Source organism: Ambystoma mexicanum, chromosome 12, assembly GCF_040938575.1.
Source record: "Ambystoma mexicanum isolate Mex_15411 chromosome 12, UKY_AmexF1_1, whole genome shotgun sequence".
Lineage (NCBI taxonomy): Eukaryota > Metazoa > Chordata > Amphibia > Caudata > Ambystomatidae > Ambystoma > Ambystoma mexicanum.
In genome coordinates this window covers 639,378,611-639,398,753 of record NC_090936.1, presented here as the reverse complement: position 1 = coordinate 639,398,753, position 20,143 = coordinate 639,378,611, and the positions used below count along the sequence as shown (strand labels likewise).

Sequence of the window (20,143 nt, the reverse complement as noted above, 5' to 3'; positions counted from 1 at the left end):
ATGTATATTTTGACCTACACATTAAAAGTGTCTCAAGTGGGCAGGGAAAGGTCTGGCAATGAGAACATACTATTGTCCTAAATTAGGCTGATCACCCATCCAGAAATTACACAAACTGTCTGCTAATTGAATGAAAAATGCATTGCTGTTATTGACTTTTACGGACACTTTTCGGCCATAACTTTGAGTCTCCTGGGGTCAAGTAGAATATTTTAGTTGAAAAGGAAACAAAAATTAAAATTGAATAGGTCCAAGAAAAAGTGCTCACAGAATACTCCTGTTTTTTGTCAACCTCTGCGTAAAGAAAGTATCACTTATTCATATTCTGTGTAGAATCAATCTTATACTTTATCTAAAGTTGTACAGTTCAACATAAAATGGACACTCAAGAGATAACATCAAAAACGGTATTTGACTGGAAATACAGAAAATATTTACAGCACACGAAACCAAATGTTTTTTGGCACAAGAACCACTTTGTGTGTGTAGGACAAACTCAATCGCAGGTATCGTTTGCCATGAAGTTCACATAAAACTAGCAAACACATAAACAGTTCGACATTTGTAACATCACATATAAATTTCAAGGACACAAATAGTTTTCTCTATGTTTAAGCAGCGTGAATACACTGCAGTTGGGATTAATGCGTCTACACCACGGTGTTTCAGCCGTTTCTAGGTGGGCTTGATGTGCCACATCTGGTATACGGCCTTCATCAGGACGGGGGTCTGTACAGTATGATGTCTGTGCTGCAGGGGAAAGGGATACTGTTGTCAGGGGAGTATTCGAGCACCAGTTATTTCAAAAGAATGAATCATGCACTGTGTAGTTTCGAAAACACACACAGCTTACCTATGGGTACATTAATTCCACAGGTTCTGTTGTTAGGAGATACACTAGCCACATGTGCTGATCTCTATATGATCCTGTAGTCAAAAAACAGAAAAAATGGGGTTTCTGATTAGTGTTAGTGTCCCCTTAGAAGTGGTTCAATGAAACCCGACCAAAGCGGGCATTATATTCATGAAAGGAATCTTACCTCTCAAGGGAGGTGAAAAATCACTCTAATGTCAGCCTATTCGCTTTTATTCTCTTGATTGTTTTCTCAAGTGGCCTCGCGGGATAAACCTAGAGAGAGCGAGGGCATCCGATTACTATTAATGGCGAGAGAAAACTCACAGTTCTAAACGTGTACGCAGAGCGCGATGTGCAGCATTACCTGTCTGTCTGCAGGGCCTGCACGCCGTCTACCGCTGGAGCGTGCGAGTGGCCTCAGAACGCTGAGTCATTGAAGGGTTTGCGGAGGCCTGGCTGAGAAGGCGTTAGTAACGCTGTTGCTAGGTCTCCGTGGCCTTTTATATGGCGGCCATCTTAGGTGGGGATCTTGAACCGCCGATCGCGAAACGAGCGAAAATATCTGCTCGATCGTGATTCGAAACAAAAAATAAAAAATAAAATAAAAATATTTACGTTATCACCCATAACTAAGGGGATATAGATGGGTGATTTAGAACCAAATGTTTATGTCTGGTTGCTATGGCAACTGATCGTATATGGTGATGCATGTAGGATCAGGCAAAAATGCTGATTTAGGATCTACAGAAGTAGTCAAGGATCCAGAAAAAGGCATGCAGCCCCAACTTTCAGTGCTGGGGGCGGGAGGGACTTCGACCACCAGAATAATTGTGAGTGTGACTAAATAAACGTGCCTGACTAGGGCACATGGTCATCTTTTGTAAAGTGTTACACGTCACTATGGATATATGGTTCCATCTCGAGGCAAAACAGAAATGTATGTAAGATATACACATGACTTGATACAAGTATACATAGTGTGTCAACATTGTGTCCTGTGCGCATCAGGAATGCATATGAGCTATATACATGGCTTGATACAACTATGTATGTTTAGTCAACATTGTACATTTGGTAGTATTTAAGACAGCACTCTATACAATTGTGTTGTAAAACAGATCACACAAGATTTTTAAAAAATTGATAGTACATCGTGTAACTCTTTCTTGTAGCTCCCACATTGTACAATTGTTTGAGGTGGTTTGGATCTCTATGGTAAGATAGACAGAGTTCAATACACTCATATTATAAGACCACACTTCTATTATACCCCCATAGCTGATGGCAACAGTTGAAAAAAACAGTTGAAAAAACACACCGAGGTTGGTGAGGTGCATAGGGGAACCTACATAGTTATTAGTGGTAGGTCTCATAGGAAAGATTTACACTCCACTGAAACGTTGAGCCCAGCCTGTACAGTGTTGAGTTTATGGACCCAGCCTTGTTCTAGTTGCGTTAGTGTTGTGTTCAGGTCACCACCACGTTTAGCTGGTTTAACCTTCTGAAGAACGAACCATCTTAAATCAGTGTCCTTGTGGTTCTTGTGGATGAAATGTTTCACTACCTTATTCCTGATGCAGGAGCGATGTTCTGAAATACGCATTTTGATGGCACGTATTGTTTTCCCCACATAGATGAGGCCGCAGGGGCATATGTATCAAGCCATGTATATAGCTCATATGCATTCCTGATGCGCACAGGACACAATGTTGACACAATATGTATACTTGTATACTTGTATCAAGTCATGTGTATATCTTACATACATTTCTGTTTTGCCTCGAGATGGAACCATATATCCACAGTGACGTGCAACACTTTACAAAAGATGACCATGTGCCCGAGTCAGGCACGTTTATTTAGTCACACTCACAATTATTCTGGTGGTCGAGGTCCCTCCCGCCCCCAGCACTGAAAGTTGGGGCCGCATGCCTTTTTCTGGATCCTTGACTACTTCTGTAGATCCTAAATCAGCATTTTTGCCTAATCCTACACGCATCACCATATATGATCGGTTGCCATAGCAACCAGACATAAACATTTGGTTCTAAATCACCCATCTATATCCCCTTAGTTATGGGTGATAACATAAATATTTTTATTTTATTTTTTATTTTTTGTTTTGAGTCGCGATCGAGCAGATATTTTCGCTCGTTTCGCGATGATCGGTGGTTCAAGATCCCCAACTAAGATGGCCGCCATATAAAAGGCCACAGAGACCTAGCAACAGCGTTGCTAACGCCTTCTCAGCCAGGCCTCTGCGAACCCTTCAATGACTCAGCGTTCTGAGGCCACTCGCACGCTCCAGCGGTAGACGGCGTGCAGGCCCTGCAGACAGGTAATGCTGCACATCGCGCTCTGCGTACACGTTCAGAACTGTGAGTTTTCTCTCGCCATTAATAGTAATCGGATGCCCTCGCTCTCTCTAGGTTTATCCCGCGGGGCCACTTGAGAAAACAAATCAAGAGAATAAAAGCGAACAGGCTGACATTAAAGTGATTTTTCACCTCCCTTGAGAGGTAAGATTCCTTTCATGTATATAATGCCCGCTTTGGTCGGGTTTCATTGAACCACTTCTAAAGGGACACTAACATTAATGAGAAAACCATTTTTTTTCTGTTTTTTGACAACAGGATCATATAGAGATCAGCACTTGTGGCTAGTGTATCTCCTAACAACAGAACCTGTGGAATTAATATACCCATAGGTAAGCTGTGTGTGTTTTCGAAACTACACAGTGCATGATTCATTCTTTTTAAGTAACTGGTGCTCGAATACTCCCCTGACAACAGTCTCCCTTTCCCCTGCAGCACAGACATCATACTGTACAGACCCCCGTCCTGATGAAGGCCGTAAACCAGATGTGGCACATCAAGCCCACCTAGAAACGGTTGAAACACTGTGGTGTAGACGCATTAACCCCAACTGCAGTGTATTCACGCTGCTTAAACACAGAGAAAACTATTTGTGTCCTTGAAATTTATATGTGATGTTACAAATGTCGAACTGTTTATGTGTTTGCTAGTTTTATGTGAACTTCATGGCAAACGATACCTGAGGTTGAGTTTGTCCTACACACACACAAAGTGGTTGTTGTGCCAAAAAACTTTTGGTTTCGTGTGCTGTAAATATTTTCTGTATTTCCGGTCAAATGCCGTTTTTGATGTTATCTCTTGAGTGTCCATTTTATGTTGAACTGTACAACTTTAGATAAAGAATAAGACTGATTCTACACAGAGTATGAATAAGTGATACTTTCTTTATGCAGAGGTTGACAAAAAACAGGAGTATTCTGTGAGCACTTTTTCTTGGACCTATTCAATTGTAATTTGTGTTTCCTAGTAACCCTCCTGGGTAGAATAGGCTCCCAACCAGGAGCCCTAGTTTTTTAATCCATTTTAGTTTAAAACCCACACATGTTACTGCACCACCTAGGAGCCATCACTGGAAGTTTGACTCTAGTTCACAGCCACAAAAGAAAGCCCTATGGCTACGCTATCAAGTAATTATCGACTTGTTTAACAGTGATGGAAAGAATAAGTCCCTGAAGAAAGTTAGTCACTATTGGGCTGGATAACTGAAACATGTCGAGCATGAAATAAGTGAGGATAATTTTAAGTTCCCCCGCTATCACCCATTGGAATTAGTGGACTAAGGGTGGTTAGAATATGAAATGTCACTTTGTCTAGGTCTTTTAAAATGTTGGGTTTTAGAATTGATATTTAAGTCGGCTATTGATGTGATGTAAGAGAAACTTGATTTGAATTGCAATGTGTTATATGTGTTTAATGAATTTGTAATAAATTGTGTATTTTTAACTATTTTCTCATGGATGGTGACTTGGTCATTGCCTTAGTAGTCTTTGTAACAATATATTGTCAACTGTGTATGGCCTTTTAGGTCTCTATAAACTAGAAAAACGAGTGCTAGTCCGACCTGAGTGTTTGTTATTATTTAACCCATCCGGGTATAGGTAGGACGGCACACACCTCCAACAGTTGAAGGCGTGACCTGGAGTCTCTTGGTTGTTTAAATTAGATATACCACACCTGGAACAGGATTTGATAAGGTCTCAGTAGGCCCATGGAGCTTCAGGTTTGAGCTCCGGGTTGCGGGTGATGGACTCCGCCACAATCAAAGCCAGCACTAGGTGATCAAGTACCTGGTTCAAAAGATACCTGTATGTGCTTCCTCACCCTCCTGGTCCATTGTACTTTCTCCTGAGTTTGCTCTCTTGTCTTCTTCTGCCACGTAACTCTCTTTCTTTCCTCACTCCTGTTACCACCTCCTTCTTTCTTGAGGCATCAGGTAACATGACCTTCCCCACTTCCCAATTTGGTTCTGCCTGGGTAGCTCTGCTCTTTCGCCCTTCTGTCCTCTTCCTCTCCCCGCTCCTCTGTTGTTCTCAACCCCTTATTTTCCTTTTACACCTCCTTTAACATAGCTCTCCATTGTCTGCCTCCTCCCCTCCTCTACCGTATGCAGGTATTTTTTTCTTTTCTCTACCTCTTCAGTTTCCTTTCAAGCTGCACCTCACTGATGAGGCCAGCAAAGGCCAATCCATGGTTCAGATTAACTGTGTTCTTGTGCATAGAGATAGAGCCTTAGAAGTCTGGTTTGCCTGCTCTCTTTGGTTGGTTTTCATATGGTTGGCCTCCCTTTTGTAAATGCACAGAGAAGATACAAAACTATGGCATGGAAGCTACTCCAAGGATTTCAATACATCACTTTCTGGTGTTTGAAACATTCCAATAATGTAAGGAAGGGAAACTAAGAACTAGACTGTGAAGCGGGATGACCCCAAGCACATTGTTTGACCAGAGTAAAAAGCTTGCAATTTTAAGCGTAAACTCAGGTTCATGCATACCCTGTCAACACCGGTTTGGGGAAGAGGGCATCTTTTCTATAATGTAATTTCCAGTGACGTTACAAGCAGCGACCGAGGCTGCGTCAAAGATTGTGCTGCAGGATTGGGCCCCCACTGAAAAATCTAGAAACTATCAACCTGAGACTACATTTTGTGAACATATATTTAAACAGTGAATAATATTAAGAGTATGCTTAAAAAAATCAAATGAGTACTAAAACAATTAACAGTTTCTAGAAGCATATTGCCCCAGAGCGCATTCCCCTTGGTGAGTGTAATGCTTTGCTTACCTCTGATAGTATGTGAAATGTATAGGAGTAAAATGGTCTTGAATAGACAAACACAGGTATTGTGTAGTCCCTTCGAGCCATGGATGCCACTCGCATCGCTTCGTTCACTCGATGGTGGACGAACTTCAGCGCATTCGGGCTAGACTTCAGAATGTAATCGAGGTATATGGAAGGGAATAGTGCATTGCTGGCCTTCCAGAGCCAGAGGAGGAGGTCATTGCGTGACGATTCAATGTCAGGACATTTCCCCGTGTAAGTGTGAGGCTTTTCCTTGTAGTCGTAGTTGTAGCAGTCTGGAAAGAGATAGTAGCCCCACAGTCCATTCGGCCTCATGTGCTGGGCCAGTAAGACAGTATTATTCATGAAGGCCTTGCCGGCATTTTCAAACTCTTCTTTGGCTGCTTGCCTTATTTTGGCCTCTGACCAATGAGGGTGGTGTTTCTGGACCAACTCTATGGACTTGTTCCTGTAAATGGCCTTAGTACCCCAGTTCCTATCCCACTGGGGTCTCCAGTTCTCCCAATCAATGACCCCTAATCCTTGAAAGTTTTTGAAAGGTACGTAGGTGTCAATATCAGACTTGGCTTTGTTCAGGTGCTTCACCAGGCTTTCATTTTGTGGCACGCCACCATTGACAGAGTGCCCATCATCAGTGAAATAGGGGTAGTGCCCCAAATGCGTATGGTAAAATATGGTGACGTTGGAACCACTCAAGGTCTCATTGGTATTTGCCACAATGTCGAACACACTGAGGTCCAGGTCAATTTTGTAGCGCAGTCGGCATTGCTCGGTGGGTGCATTCCAGACCACAATGAATGGTCTGTGGGGCAAGATGGGCGACTGGGCCTGTTTGAACTGATGCCCAACTGCCAGAGTAAAGAGCATTAAAAGGAACCAGATTTTGAAGCCTATTTTGCCAGACGCAGCATGCATCATGCACAATTTCTCCTCAGGCACCGTTGGATGATTTTCTGTGAGAGAAACAAGAAAATATAATCAGAAATTCTTCATGTACTCCCAAACTGTAAGCTTGCCTCACACATTAGGTCACCGGAAACTAAAATAAATAATAAAGAGCATGATTTCACAAGGAAGGGGCTGACTTGCTCTGAGGTACGTGGAGTGCCTCTTCAAGAAGGTGACTGGAATGTTCTCTAGCCTAAGTGGACGGTGCTCGGGGTCAGGACAAGCTGAGGCATTCTTGGCAGCTTGGGTAGAGTCTTAGAAACTGGATGGAAGTCCATTTGCCACATGCCAGTAAGTAAAGTGGCAGAGCTCGATAGTGCTGCAGAGCCGTTCATGCAGAGTAGTCAAAAGCAATGCTCACAAAGGAGGGTTGTTTCCGATTGGGAAATATTATGATGAAAGAGCTGAAACACAGATTCTGTTCAGGCCTTTATCACCTGATTGACATATTTTGCCAATCAGTAAGTAAAGTATTTTAAACGATTTACTCGAATAAGTCTCTAGGGCACAACATATTTAGAAAAATAGTTGTAAATTGCTCAAAAGAATAGAAAAAGAATGCAATTACAATGTCCACACATTTTTAAAAAAGCATATATTATATATGTATATATGCAATAAACAATGTTTCTTGTCACAGCATATTGGCCTGGTCGCATGTCTACATACCCCAATCCCCAGTAATTCTCAGGAGATTTGAACACTCAGGAGGGGCATGAACGGTACAGAAAATCACAGCTTTTTGTGGAATTAGTAGGTGAGCCTTAGTGGCTCCTCAGTGTACTGTATACTTTGCACAACTGAGGGATAAGTAGTAATTCCCCGTTGGTGAATGTCTGTAATATTTGCAGGATCACACAACTTTAGATAATAATATATTTAAATGTGCTAGTGGAAATGCCATGATTCTGGATGCTTCACATACTCATGCATTTGGGAGGCTGATTAACAGTGCAAATTAGTTACACAATGAAGGCGCCAATGGGAAATCCACAAGACAACTCAGTCTGTGGCTAAGGAGAGATGCTTAAATTTGATTTTAGGCAGAAGTCAAGTCACCTGATATACACAATACTACTGGTGCCTTAAAGATAGCATGCTTTGTTAATCTTGCAATATTGGTTAGTGCCATCGCCTCCTTTTACAGTGGTCGGATGTTATGCGCTTCTAGCTACATTTAAGGGGCGAGATGCTTATAGTTATCGGTTGCAATCTTGCTGTCCCCATTGCCAATGGTTCTTGTGTAGCCTACTGCCCGGGAGACCCAATGTCAAACACTCCTGCATGATAATGAACAGGTTGCTTAATTCTTTCAGTGCATCACATCCATTTGGAAGAGCTCATCGAAGCGGGTCCTGTACCTATGGGGTAATAAGGTGTGCTCTGCAAATATGCTATTGCTTTTATGATGTTAAGTGAACCTTGATTCTGACTTTTATTTCACTTGTCTTAGTATGTTTATATTTTAACTCTGATGTACTGCCGTGTAGTGCTATACGATGTAGGTGATTAAAAGGGTGCAATGATAAAAGCCTCCCTAAAACCGAATGAGTGAAGATTTAATAGGCTAATATGTGTCATTGCCACTGGTTTTTTACCACTAAACATATACAAACTGCCCATTATGCATCCTGCCCCAATGCATTTATGGCAAAATGTTTCAACAAAAATGAACAAAATCTCCCCTCCTTATAAAATGGATCAAACCTCCAATTTCGTAAGTACCCATAAATTGGGATCAGGGAGAAGGGTTAGTTAGCATGGGTTGGTGGCAGGGATGTCATTTGGGTTCACATGGGTCACCAGTGCGACCCCTGAGGTCTTCCTCGCTACCCCTGTGTCCCTGGCTACCCCTAAAAAAAGAAATATATATATATGGGATACATTACTCACCGTAATCGTATTTCTGATGCTTGTATCTGCTTAGATTCACATGCTGTGCATAGGCCGACATCTAGTGGAAGCTGCGGAGTATTACAGTTTGTTTTTCGAAACTCGAAAATGGGCGTCGACACAGGCGTGCCAGTAATACTATCCCTAGTGTGACGTCCATTGTACCCAAGATCCCTCACGCGTCTAGGATCCTCAGATTGTATTTTTTCTGACATGAGGAAGCATGAGGAGTAGCGTGAGAACAGATAATCCAAGCAGATAGACAGAGGTAAGACTACAAGCAATCATGCGCCTTCTCTTGGAGGGGAGGAAGGGTGGGTCGCATGTGAATCTAAGCAGATACAAGCATCAGAAATACGATTACGGTGAGTAATGTATCCCTTCTGAGGCTTGTGGAATCTGCTTAGATCACATGCTGTGCATAGATTAGCGAGCAGTACCAGAAGAAGGAGGTGGGATGTGAGAAGGGTCATGAGCAAACAGGTGTCTTAGAACCGCTTGTCCCACTTGTGTATCTGTCTTGGAATGAGTGTCAATGCAGTAATGCTGAGTAAAAGTGTGACTAGAGCTCCAAGTAGCTGCTTTGCAAATGGTGTCCAGGGGAACATTTGCAATGAAAGCCAGAGTGGCCCCAATGCCTCTAGTAGAATGGGCCCTTGGCGTAAAAGGCAGAGTTTTTTCAGAAAGAGAGTAACACAGCTGTATACAGTTGATAATCCACTTCGAGATCGCGCCTTTAGAGACGCAATCCCCTTCTCTGCCTGTAGCTACGGAGACAAACAGTTGATCTGTTTTCCTTAGCGGTCTGGTTTTATTTACATAGTAGACGACCGCCCTACGCACATCAAGGGTGTGTAGTTTCACCTCAGCTGAGCTTTGCGGGTTCTGGAAGAAAGCCGGAAGCTCGATGGACTGGTTTACATGGAACTTAGATATAAATTTAGGTGAGAACCTAGGGTGTGTGCGTAAAACCAGTTTGTCTTTGTGGATAGTAAAGAAAGGATCCTGCACTGACAGAGCCTGAATTTCACTGACCCTTCTTATAGAGGTAATGGCTACTAAGAAGGCCGTTTTATAAGTCAGGTGTTTGAGACTACTTTTATGCATGGGGGCCCATGAGCTTAGCTAGCACCACATTGAGGTCCCATCCTGGCGGTGGGTTCGAAATTGGAGGGTGAAGTCTCTTTACTCCTTCCATGAAGGCTTTAACTACTGGTACTTTCCACCACGATACTTTGTTATGGGATGTGGTGTAAGCCGAGAGGGCTGCCAGGTGTACTTTCAGAGAGTTAAAAACCAAACCTGCGTCCAGCAGGTGGAGCATGTATGTTACAACGTTGGAAGGAGTGCAATCAACTGGGTTGATTTGTTTATTCTGGCACCAAATAACGAATCTCTTCCACTTGTCAAAGTAACAGTGCCTTGTGTTTGGTTTCCTGGATTCTTTTAGGATGTCCATACACCTCTGTGGTAAATTGAGATGGCCAAACTCTATGACCTCAGGAGCCATGCTGCCAGGTTCATTGAGTTGGGTTCCTGGTGCACTGTTTGACCTTGCTGCTGGGACAGTAGGTTGTACCAGGCTGGGAGTTTGATGGGCTCGCACACCGCCATCCTGCGTAGGTGTGGAAACCATGGTTGTCTCGCCCACATGGGAGCAACTAGGATGAGCGTCAACGATTCCTTGTTCATCTTGTACACCACCTTCCTGATGAGAGGGGTTGGTGGAAAAGCGTACGCAAACATCCCTGACCAGTTCATCCACAGGGCGTTCCCTTGGGAGTCTGGCTGGGGGAACCTGGATGCAAATCCTGGGCATTGTTTGTTTTCGCTTGTGGCGAATAGGTCTATAGTGGGGAAACCCCACCGAGAGAAGAGATCTTCTACGATATCTCTGTGAAGGACCCATTCGTGTTCTTCTGGGAGGGAGTCTCTGCTTAGGGCATCCGCTAGGGAATTGAGCTCCCCTGGAACATGTTGTGATGACAGGAAGATGTTCCGTCTGAGTGCCCATATCCAGATTTTCTGGGCAAGCTTGGACAGATTTGGCGAACGAGTCCCTCCTTGTTTGTTCAGATAGAACATGGCTGTCGTGCTGTCCGTCTGGATCTGCACCGACAAGTTTAGCAGATGGGGCTCGAACGCCCGAAGCGCTCGGAATACTGCCAGAAGCTCTAGCAGATTGATGTGGTTCTTGGCTACTGAGTGAGACCAGAGACCCTGAGCTGTGTGGTGGAGATGGTGAGCTCCCCACCCAGTCAGGCATGCATCTGTAGTCACCACTGCCTGTACTTCTGGATCGTAAAAGGGTTTTCCCCTTGCGAGATTCTCTCTTGTCCACCAGTGTAAGCTCTGTACGAGTGTTGGCGAAACGACCACTAGATCGTCCCACTGACCACTTGCCTGAGACCACTGTTTCGCCAACCATTCCTGCATGGGACGCATGCGCAGACGCGCGTGGGGGTCCAGGTAAATGCAAGACGCCATCATGCCCAGTAACCGCATTGCTTTGCGTACCGTTATTTGTTGACCTGACTGATAATGTGGAATTTGCAGTAGTATATTCCGAATTCTCTCTTCCGAAGGGAAGGTCAACCCTTTTTGAGTATCTAGGATTGCTCCTAGGAACTGTTTTGAAGTGCTTGGCACCAGACTTGACTTCTTCTCGTTGATAGAGAAGCCTAATTCGTGGAGGAGGTCGATAGTCCTCTGAATGTTTGACCTGCAAATTCCTGGGGTTTCCCCCGTTATGAGCCAGTCGTCCAGATGAGGGTACACTGGGATTGCCTCCCTGCGTAGGTGTGCAGCTGCCACCGCCAGTACCTTGGTGAACACCCTTGGTGCTGAAGCTATCCCGAAGGGCAGTACCTTGAATTGGTAGTGGCGACTGTCCACCTTGAAGCGCAAGTATTTTCTGTGCGCTGGGAGCATGGAAATATGAAAATAAGCATCTTTCATATCCAAGGTTGCCATGTAATCCCCCTTTTTTAGGAGGGGGATTACCTCTTGTAGCGTGGTCATACGGAATTTTTGGGGCTTGACATACTTGTTGGCAGGCCGTAAGTCCAATACTGGGCGCATTGTCAAATCTTTCTTTGGCACAAGGAAGTAAGTTGAATAGATACCCTTGTTTACCTGGTGTCCTGGGACGAGTTCTATCGCGTCCTTTTCTAGCAGAATGGCGATCTCCTCGAGAAGGATCTTCTGATGTTCTAAGGAGTGTATTCTTTGTCGTGGAGGGTGGTTCCGGGGACGCTGCAGTAATTCTATACAATATCCTGTGGACACTGTTGACAGCACCCATCTGTCTGAGGTGATCCCTTCCCAAGCCTGGGTGAAGTTGGAAATGCGTCCCTCTACTGGGGTTGCGTGAGAAGGGACCCTGAACTGAGCGTCACTGCTTTGGTGGAGGCGTGCCACCTCCCTTGTTGGGGCTGCCTCTGCCTCTTCCACGACCTCTCTTGTTACCCCTGCCGTAACTTTGGGTAGACTGCTGGTTGTTGTTCCATTGTGTACCCTGTCCTTGGGCATAGTTGCCTCTTTGTGAATTTTGGCCGCGTGGGCGACGAAAATTACTGTTCCCCCTCTGGTTAGGGGGTTTGTTGGTAAACTGGCCAAGGGATTTGAGAGTCTCGTATTCGTCCTTGGCATTCTTAAGTGCGTCTTCGACCGCTTTCCCAAACAATAGATCGGGTTCCACCGGCTTGTCTATTAATGAAGCCTGGGTTTCTGTTTTGAACCCCGACTGCCGTAACCACGCATGTCTCTTGATAACAGTACCTTATGCTATCAATCTTCCTGCGTTGTCCGCGGCGGCGAAAGTTGCTTTTAATATGCAACCAGACACGGCTCTCCCTTCTGCCGAGATCCGAGCCAACTGGCCCTTTAACGGTTCAGGAGCAGAGGCTATGAGCGCTGCAACCTCTTCCCATTGATGGCAGTTGTAACTTGCCAACAGGGTGGTGGAGTTTTCAATCCTTGCTTGGTAGGCGGACGTTGAGGCTACCTTCCTGCCAAACCCGTACAGTTTTTTGCTCTCCTTGTCGGGAGGAGCTTCTGATGACGATAAGGGTGTCCCAGCCCTCTTCCGAGTGTTGGTAACCACTAGGGAGTCTGGTTTGAGATGTCCTCTTATATAAAGAGGGTCAGACTGGGCTGCCCGAAAAAGTTTTTCGACTCTGGGGTTGACGGCTCTGGTGAGGTTAGGATTCACCAGGGATGGATCTATACTACGTTGGATGGATTTAAGGATAGGGATGGTCTGAGCGACCGGCCTCCTCTCCCACCAACTCTTCTGCGAAGTCCCTTTCCTCCTGTACACCGTGGGTGTCGATGTGAAAATGTTCTGCTGCGCGAACGAGAACTTCATTAAGGAGGGGCTGGTTATCGACTGGCGAGTCGGTAACTGGGGCTTCGCTCTCTACCGGGGAATCTACTCTGTAAATTTCCTGCTCATCTTCTATCTCCTCTAGGTCCTCATCATCCGCATAGTATTCAGTCCCGGTTTGTTCCTCCATAATTTCAAACTCCTGGTGTGGAGTAGAGTATGGAGTAGAGTAAGGCTGCACCTCGAAGGGTTCAGGTCTTTCGAACCGGGCCTTTTTACTTAGGGGGATAGGATCAGAGGAGCCTGAGGGTGTGGCCCCTTGAGGGTCATACAAAAGGAAATGTTCTGGGTTTTTTTCATAAAAATCAGCTAAGGAAGACATCCTTGACATGACCCTGTCTATGTCTTCACTGGACCATTCTTTGGAACAGGGTATGACTTTAGTAGTGACTTTAGTAGGCAACTTAGGGGACTCAAGGGTACCCTTGCTGGATGTTGATGTCCCAGTAGATTTGTGTTTGTCTGTCTGCTTAGGGTGGAAGGATGGTCTTAGAGGAGTGGAAGGCTGTGCTTTCCGCTGTTTCCCCCCCTCCCCATGCGTGGAAAAATGTTTTCCCTGCCCCTTGGAGGCCCCAGAGACTGTCGACGGCTGTCGTCGAGGGTCTGGGGAGGTATTTGTGTGTTTCGAGCGTGGGGCCTCGCTGGTGATAACTGCGGCCTCGGTCTCCTGGAGCGCGGCCTGGGGGTGGAAGTCGTCTTCGTCTTCCGACGATCGAACTTCCGTTAATCTAGGGAGCGAGGCACTCTTAGCAAGAGTGGATGATTGCCTTGCGTCATGAGGCGATCTCGATCGAGAGCGCCCAGAGGACACCGAGTCGGACCGTTCTATCTGTGCCTCTTTCCGAGAAGTCGACGTCATCGAGATTCGGTTGGACTTAGTGTGCTTAGTGTGTGTAGGGTGTGTAGCGCTTGCGTCGCCGGGGATCTTCCCCATAGCCGCCCTGCCGGACAACCTTCCGAGGTCGGGGACCTGCGCTCGGCAGTCTTTCGACGCCGTAATGCCCTCGCCGTCCGAAAGTACGGCGTCGCTGCCATCGCTGAAGGCGCCCTCCGCTGCCATGGCCGCCTGCCTGGCGTGGTGGGCCCAACGCTTTGTCGAACGGTCCTTAAGTGTCTTAGGCTTAAACCTACTACACGCTCTGCAGTTCGCTTCGGGGTGGTCCCTCGGCAAGCAGAGATTGCACGTGGCGTGCCTATCAACCCAAGGGTATTTGCGGTTGCACTTGGGGCAGAATTGGAAAGGGGTACCCTCCATACGCACCTTGAGGCAGCGGGCTGGTAAGTGTAGGAAATATATAAGGTGTACCTAACGGTGTACCTATATACCAAGAGTGAAGAGTATGTACCACCCCCCACTCTCCCTACTTGCAGGGCCGAGGCCAGCGGCCTACTAGGCCCGGGCCGAGGCCAGCGGCCTTCCGAGGCCCAGATCCGTCGTGCAGCAGCCGACGGTCGATGTCTTCTCCAGCCGTCGTCGAGTGTCGAGGGTCGACGTTGGGGTGGGGAAGGATGTTAATAAATAATTTTAAACTTCAATAATAAGCAAAAGTATGGCTAAGGCCAGGGGACTCCGCAAGATGCTTCAGACCAGTATGGCGGAAAAAAACAATCTGAGGATCCTAGACGCGTGAGGGATCTTGGGTACAGTGGACGTCACACTAGGGATAGTATTACTGGCACGCCTGTGTCGACGCCCATTTTCGAGTTTCGAAAAACAAACTGTAATACTCCGCAGCTTCCACTAGTTGTCGGCCTATGCACAGCATGTGATCTAAGCAGATTCCACAAGCCTCAGAAATATATATACATATACATATACATATACATATACACACACACAAGGACACACACATTTTTTTTTTTAAATTGAAGCACCCAGGCTGTGGCCAGCACCATGTGGCTCTTTGTTTCTGGAGTGGCTGCCATTCTTGTTTAAGCGTCTTAAAAAAAAAATATGCGGTTCCAAAAGTGTAACACTTGGAGCAGTGACCTCAAATAAGAATGAATAGGAATAACAAATACTTTGACTTTCTGGAATTCCATACAATAATTGCTAGATTCATTGAAGGTTCATTTCAGGCACACTTCAGGGGAGGAGTCACTGATTTAGTCTGTTCTTAAACACCTCAAATTCACAATGCAGACAAAAACTTCCAAAAAGCATTTAGAGTAGAATAAGCATTCATTTCGGACTATGTATTTTGCTTTTCGCAAGTTGCAATTATAGCATGTTTTTTTACTTTACTTTACTTTGTCATTTGTAACGCGCAACCAGGGACCCGTAGGCTTAAGGGCACACAATCAAAACAAGAAAAAGACAAACATGTGGGACAGATCTTATAGCATCAGCCTAGAAAGAAAACTGCTCGGGAGAAAGTTGTAGAAACTGGCAGAGGAGACTAGGAGAATAAGAATGTTTTAAATTCTTTCCTAAAAACTTCTGTTGATTTTGTATCTCTTAAATCAAACGGAAGGGCATTCCATGCACTTGGCGCAGATTTTACAAAGGCTCCTTTCATAACTTTGCTGGCGTTACATGTGGGAAATTTCAATTGCCGCAAATTGTTAGATCTAAGAAGTCTAACACTGGATTTCTCAATAATCAATTTCTGCAAATAGACTGGCATCCGTCCTGCACAGCATTTATGAGTGACCCGCAGCAGGCGATACATTAGTCTGGAATCCACTGGGAGCCAATGCAAACTCCTTCTGGCCTCCAAAACGTGATCTCTCCAGGCATTTAACCACTCAAACAGCACTGTTTTGGATCACCTGTAGGCGGTTGCATTCAGATTTCAAAATGCCGATCAGGAGACTACAGCAATAATCAATCTTAGGCCCTACGATGGCCCTGGCAATGGTTTCCGTATTAATCTTGGTGATATATGGCCAGAGGTGGGATAACAGTTTTACGTAGTAGGCTGATGATGAAACCAAACTACTAACATGCACCTTCATATTTAAGTGCTGATCGAGTACGATGCCTAGAGTTTTCACTATCCTTTTAGTAACAATTTTACACTCGGCGATAGAAAAACAATCATACATGGGTCCCAGCTTCTTTATCTCCCGTTGTCTCTGTTACGATCATCACAAGACATTCCATCTCGGTGTCCTGTCACTTGACGAAATGCTTGTACCTAAACACTTGTATACAGTGTAGAAATGTCTGACCATAACACATAAAGTTTCCCTTGATTTGACTGTGCCACAATTAATTCTTTGTTGCAATGTGTCTATCTATCCTATCTCCATGGCATGCTGTTCAGGATGTTTGTTTGCATGTATGAGGTAATGAGTGCCCAGAGTACGGGATGCTATGTGAGTGCGCTGCTTTCTCTGCTCTATTCTGACTTCTTTAATACACAGTTATGAGCCCCCCAATGGTTTGTATTTTGCCAACTTCTGAAGCCTGAAAAGTAGATTCATGCAGGTTTGACCAACTTTGCACCAGACCTGCAGATGCACTGGCCTACTGGTAAATCTCAGTTACCAGCTTAATGGTATCCACTACAGAGTGTGATTTGCTTTCTGACTTTTAGAACATTCAGACATGTTATTGCTCATTTTACTATAGTCGGTAAGCTTGGTGGGTTGAGTGCTCGCTGCTGCGATGTGTGTGTGTGTGTGTGTGTGTGTGTGTGTGAGATCGGCAGGTTCAAATCCCAGCAAAGCCAAACTCAGCCTTTCATCCTTCTGAGGTTGATAAATGAGTACCAACACAGGTTGGGGAATATTGTGTGTATATTTGTTCTATATAAAGCACTTAAGCGTGAGTGCTATATAATAACACATCATTATCATTTGGCCTTGGACGTCTGCTTGCATGCACAGTAATTTGGTAATATGAGCCTATATACACTGATATTAATGATACATATGGTTATCCATTCATGTATATAATGTATATCACATTACAATGATATTGTAACCTTATTTTTCGTAGTGTACTTAGGACAATGCTATGTGAGGCCACATCCTGTTTTCTCAAGGGGTGAAAGGTTGTGTTCCATCGCTTCCCGTGATGTCACTTTGGGGTCATGGTCAAACGACATCACCTCCTGTGATGTCATCAGCGGTCAAGGGTCGTGTGATGTCACTTGCACTACCCATGGCATTTTGGTGAAATGACATCCCAGGTTGCTGGAAGTGGGAAGGGAGTTTGTGGGAGGTGGGGCTTCTAGGACTACATTAAGGATTGACATTCAAAAAACAATGTAGACACCTGATTTGGAATAGTTCCATATCTACACCTGGCTCATTTCCTCTGCCATGTTGTTTTCTGTGCCCACCTATCCCCCTTCCCTCACCTGCCTACCGCATCTGTTTTGAATATAAGGAGCTCGGGCATGTCATATCTTTGCATGTGCAGCATCAAGTGGTCTAGCTTAGTTGCAGCCGTGAGCACCCTTTTGGTGGACTCCAATAGAATGTGCAGGATTGTGATAGTGCTGCTGGATTACAGCAGCGTATGCTCATCCATCTTTATTGCAACACAGATCTGGGGCCCCTCCAGGATGAGCTTTCTCCTACTGCTGCAATGTCAGTGTTATAGGACACCAAGTGTTTTTCTTTGCTCCAGTGCTGTTTGGTGTACACCTCCTCTAGAACTGCTATGTTCATGCCTCAGGCCCGTAGCACTGTGTGTGTGTCTGCAGTGGCGTAACACTAGATCTGGGGGCCACCCTGCGAGCCATACTGAGGGCCCCCCCAACTCGGCAACAAATCACGGGTCGCGCCACTTTCTGGGCCAGCCTAGATTACCACGCTTGCGCAATACGCACACACATGCTGCAGAAGGGGTATGCCGCACACTGCACTAGGAAAAAGATATAAATATGTATTTTAATGCAATATAATGCACACTTTCTGAGATAAATTGGCTAACAAACCACAGGGTTTGCTATTGTTTTGTAGGGCAACACCAATCCAATACATGCAACAGCAACAGTGCACATGGACATTAATGCTTTGCTATTAAAAATGCCATGCCACAATGAAAACATGTCCAACTGGCTGCACAATCCAGACCAGTGTAGACACATAATAACATTACAGTAAAGCATGCCAGGCCACATTTAGACATACCGAGACTGGTTGCACCAAAATGCCAGTCGAATCAATAAGATTCATCAAGAAGAGAGCACACATTGAAGCCTGCGTCTCTGCGGCATCTAACAACACAGCCCAACTCTTTAAAATCGGCAAGGAACTGGCCAATCCTGTTGCGGTCTCTACCTCTCCTGTTCCCTCAACAGGCCCTCTGTACGGCTTTGGCCTCTCGCTTCTCTGCTAAAACTCAGGACATCCTGCCCACTATCACTTCTTCCTCTCCCTCTTCCTTTCTCGGCCCCCTTTGGCCATCTCTCCCTCTCCTCCTCCTTTCTCCTCTTTCTCTCTAACACCTGACAAGGTTTCTAGACAAGTCGCATCTATGAAAGTGTCGTCAAAACAGGTGCTCGCCTGCTCCTCCAGAACCATCAAGGACCACATTGACACCCTTGCTCCAGCCTTGGCCGATTTCTGTAATCATTCTTTTGCCACTGGAACTTTCTCCTCTCCCAAACTCTTGGAAAAGCTGGCCATCTCCCAGCTTACTCTCCACACTGAATCTGTTGGTTGTCTCCAGGACAATCAGTCTGGCTTAAGAGCTGCCAGAGGCATAGAAACTGCTCTCCTGAACACCTGTGAAGATCTGATCTGTAACCTTGATTCCAGCATTCCTTCTGTCCTTATCCTCTTTGGACTTTCCTCTGCTGTCGACACTGTTAAACCCGCCATCCTGATCAATCGACTCCGTGAGAACCTGGGCATCATGGATCAGGCCGTGGAGTGGCTGACCTCCTTCCTCTTGGACCGCCCCTCCCAGGTCCAACTTGGCCCCTTTAACTCCACCACCTCTCATTACCTGTGGCGTTCCCCAGGGCTCTATCCTCTCACCCTGGTTTTTCAACCTCTACTTGGCCCCTTTGGCCCACCTGATCTCTACTTTCTCTGCTAACTTTCAGTGTCATGCGGATGACACTCAGCTTTCCTTCAGGCTCCCCTCAGCTATATATATATATATATATATATATATATATATATATATATCTCTCTCTCTCTCTCTCTCTCTCTCTCTCTCTCTCTCTCTCTCTCTCTCTCTCTCTCTCTCATCTTCAACTCCACTCTCTTTCTCTCCTCACATCTTGGACGTCACCAAGAAGTCCCACTACCAGCTGCACCTCCTCAAAGGGACTCTTCCCTTTCTCACTTTCCCCCAGAAGCTCACTGTCTCCAGAGCCCTGGCTCTCTCTAGCCTGGACTACTGCACCAGTCACTTTCTGAATCTCTCTTCCTCTACTCTCCGCCCTCTGCAACTAATCCAGAACAGGACAGCAAGACCTATCAAGCCCAAGGAGGGTATCTCTCCAGCCATGAAATCTCTCCACTGGCTCCCGGTCGCTGTAAGGATCAAGTTCAAGGCCCTTTGCATTGTCTACAAGGCTTTCTGGGGCTGAGATCCGCACTACATCCAACGCTCTCTTTTAAAATACCTTCTTTCTCGAGCCCTAAAGGTTAGATGCTTTTCCAAAAAGAGAGTGGGGGGGGGTAGATCCCTCTCCCCTGCAGGTTCCTCCCTCTGGAATGGCCTCTCTGCCCCTCCCAAACTTGAGCCGGACCACCTGAAGTTCCAGAAGCAGCTCAAAACATTCCTCTTCTCTTCTGCTTTCTCTCTGTCCCTCCCGTGCTGATCTACCTGTCTGCTGTACCAACTGGGTGCTTGGCTACTCTCAGTCTCACTGAGTCCAGGCTCTTTCTTGATCAGTCAACCTTGCACTGCCTCCGGGCCTACCACGCAGTTAGGGGCTGTAACTGTAAACCTCCAGTCACTGGTTCTCCTT

General features: G+C 45.6%; 1 protein-coding gene across 3 annotated transcripts in view; it reads right to left on the bottom strand.

Moving 5' to 3' along the window:
* The window catches only part of LOC138513947 (hyaluronidase-like), a 214,097-nt gene that overhangs the window by 9,120 nt on the left and 184,834 nt on the right, over positions 1 to 20,143 (bottom strand). For all 3 annotated transcript variants that reach the window (XM_069629115.1, XM_069629114.1, XM_069629116.1), the window contains exon 2: positions 6,014 to 6,984. In XM_069629115.1, coding sequence (XP_069485216.1) covers positions 6,014 to 6,949 — 936 coding nt within the window. In that variant the 5' untranslated portion in view covers positions 6,950 to 6,984. The remainder of the gene's footprint in view (positions 1 to 6,013; positions 6,985 to 20,143) is intronic.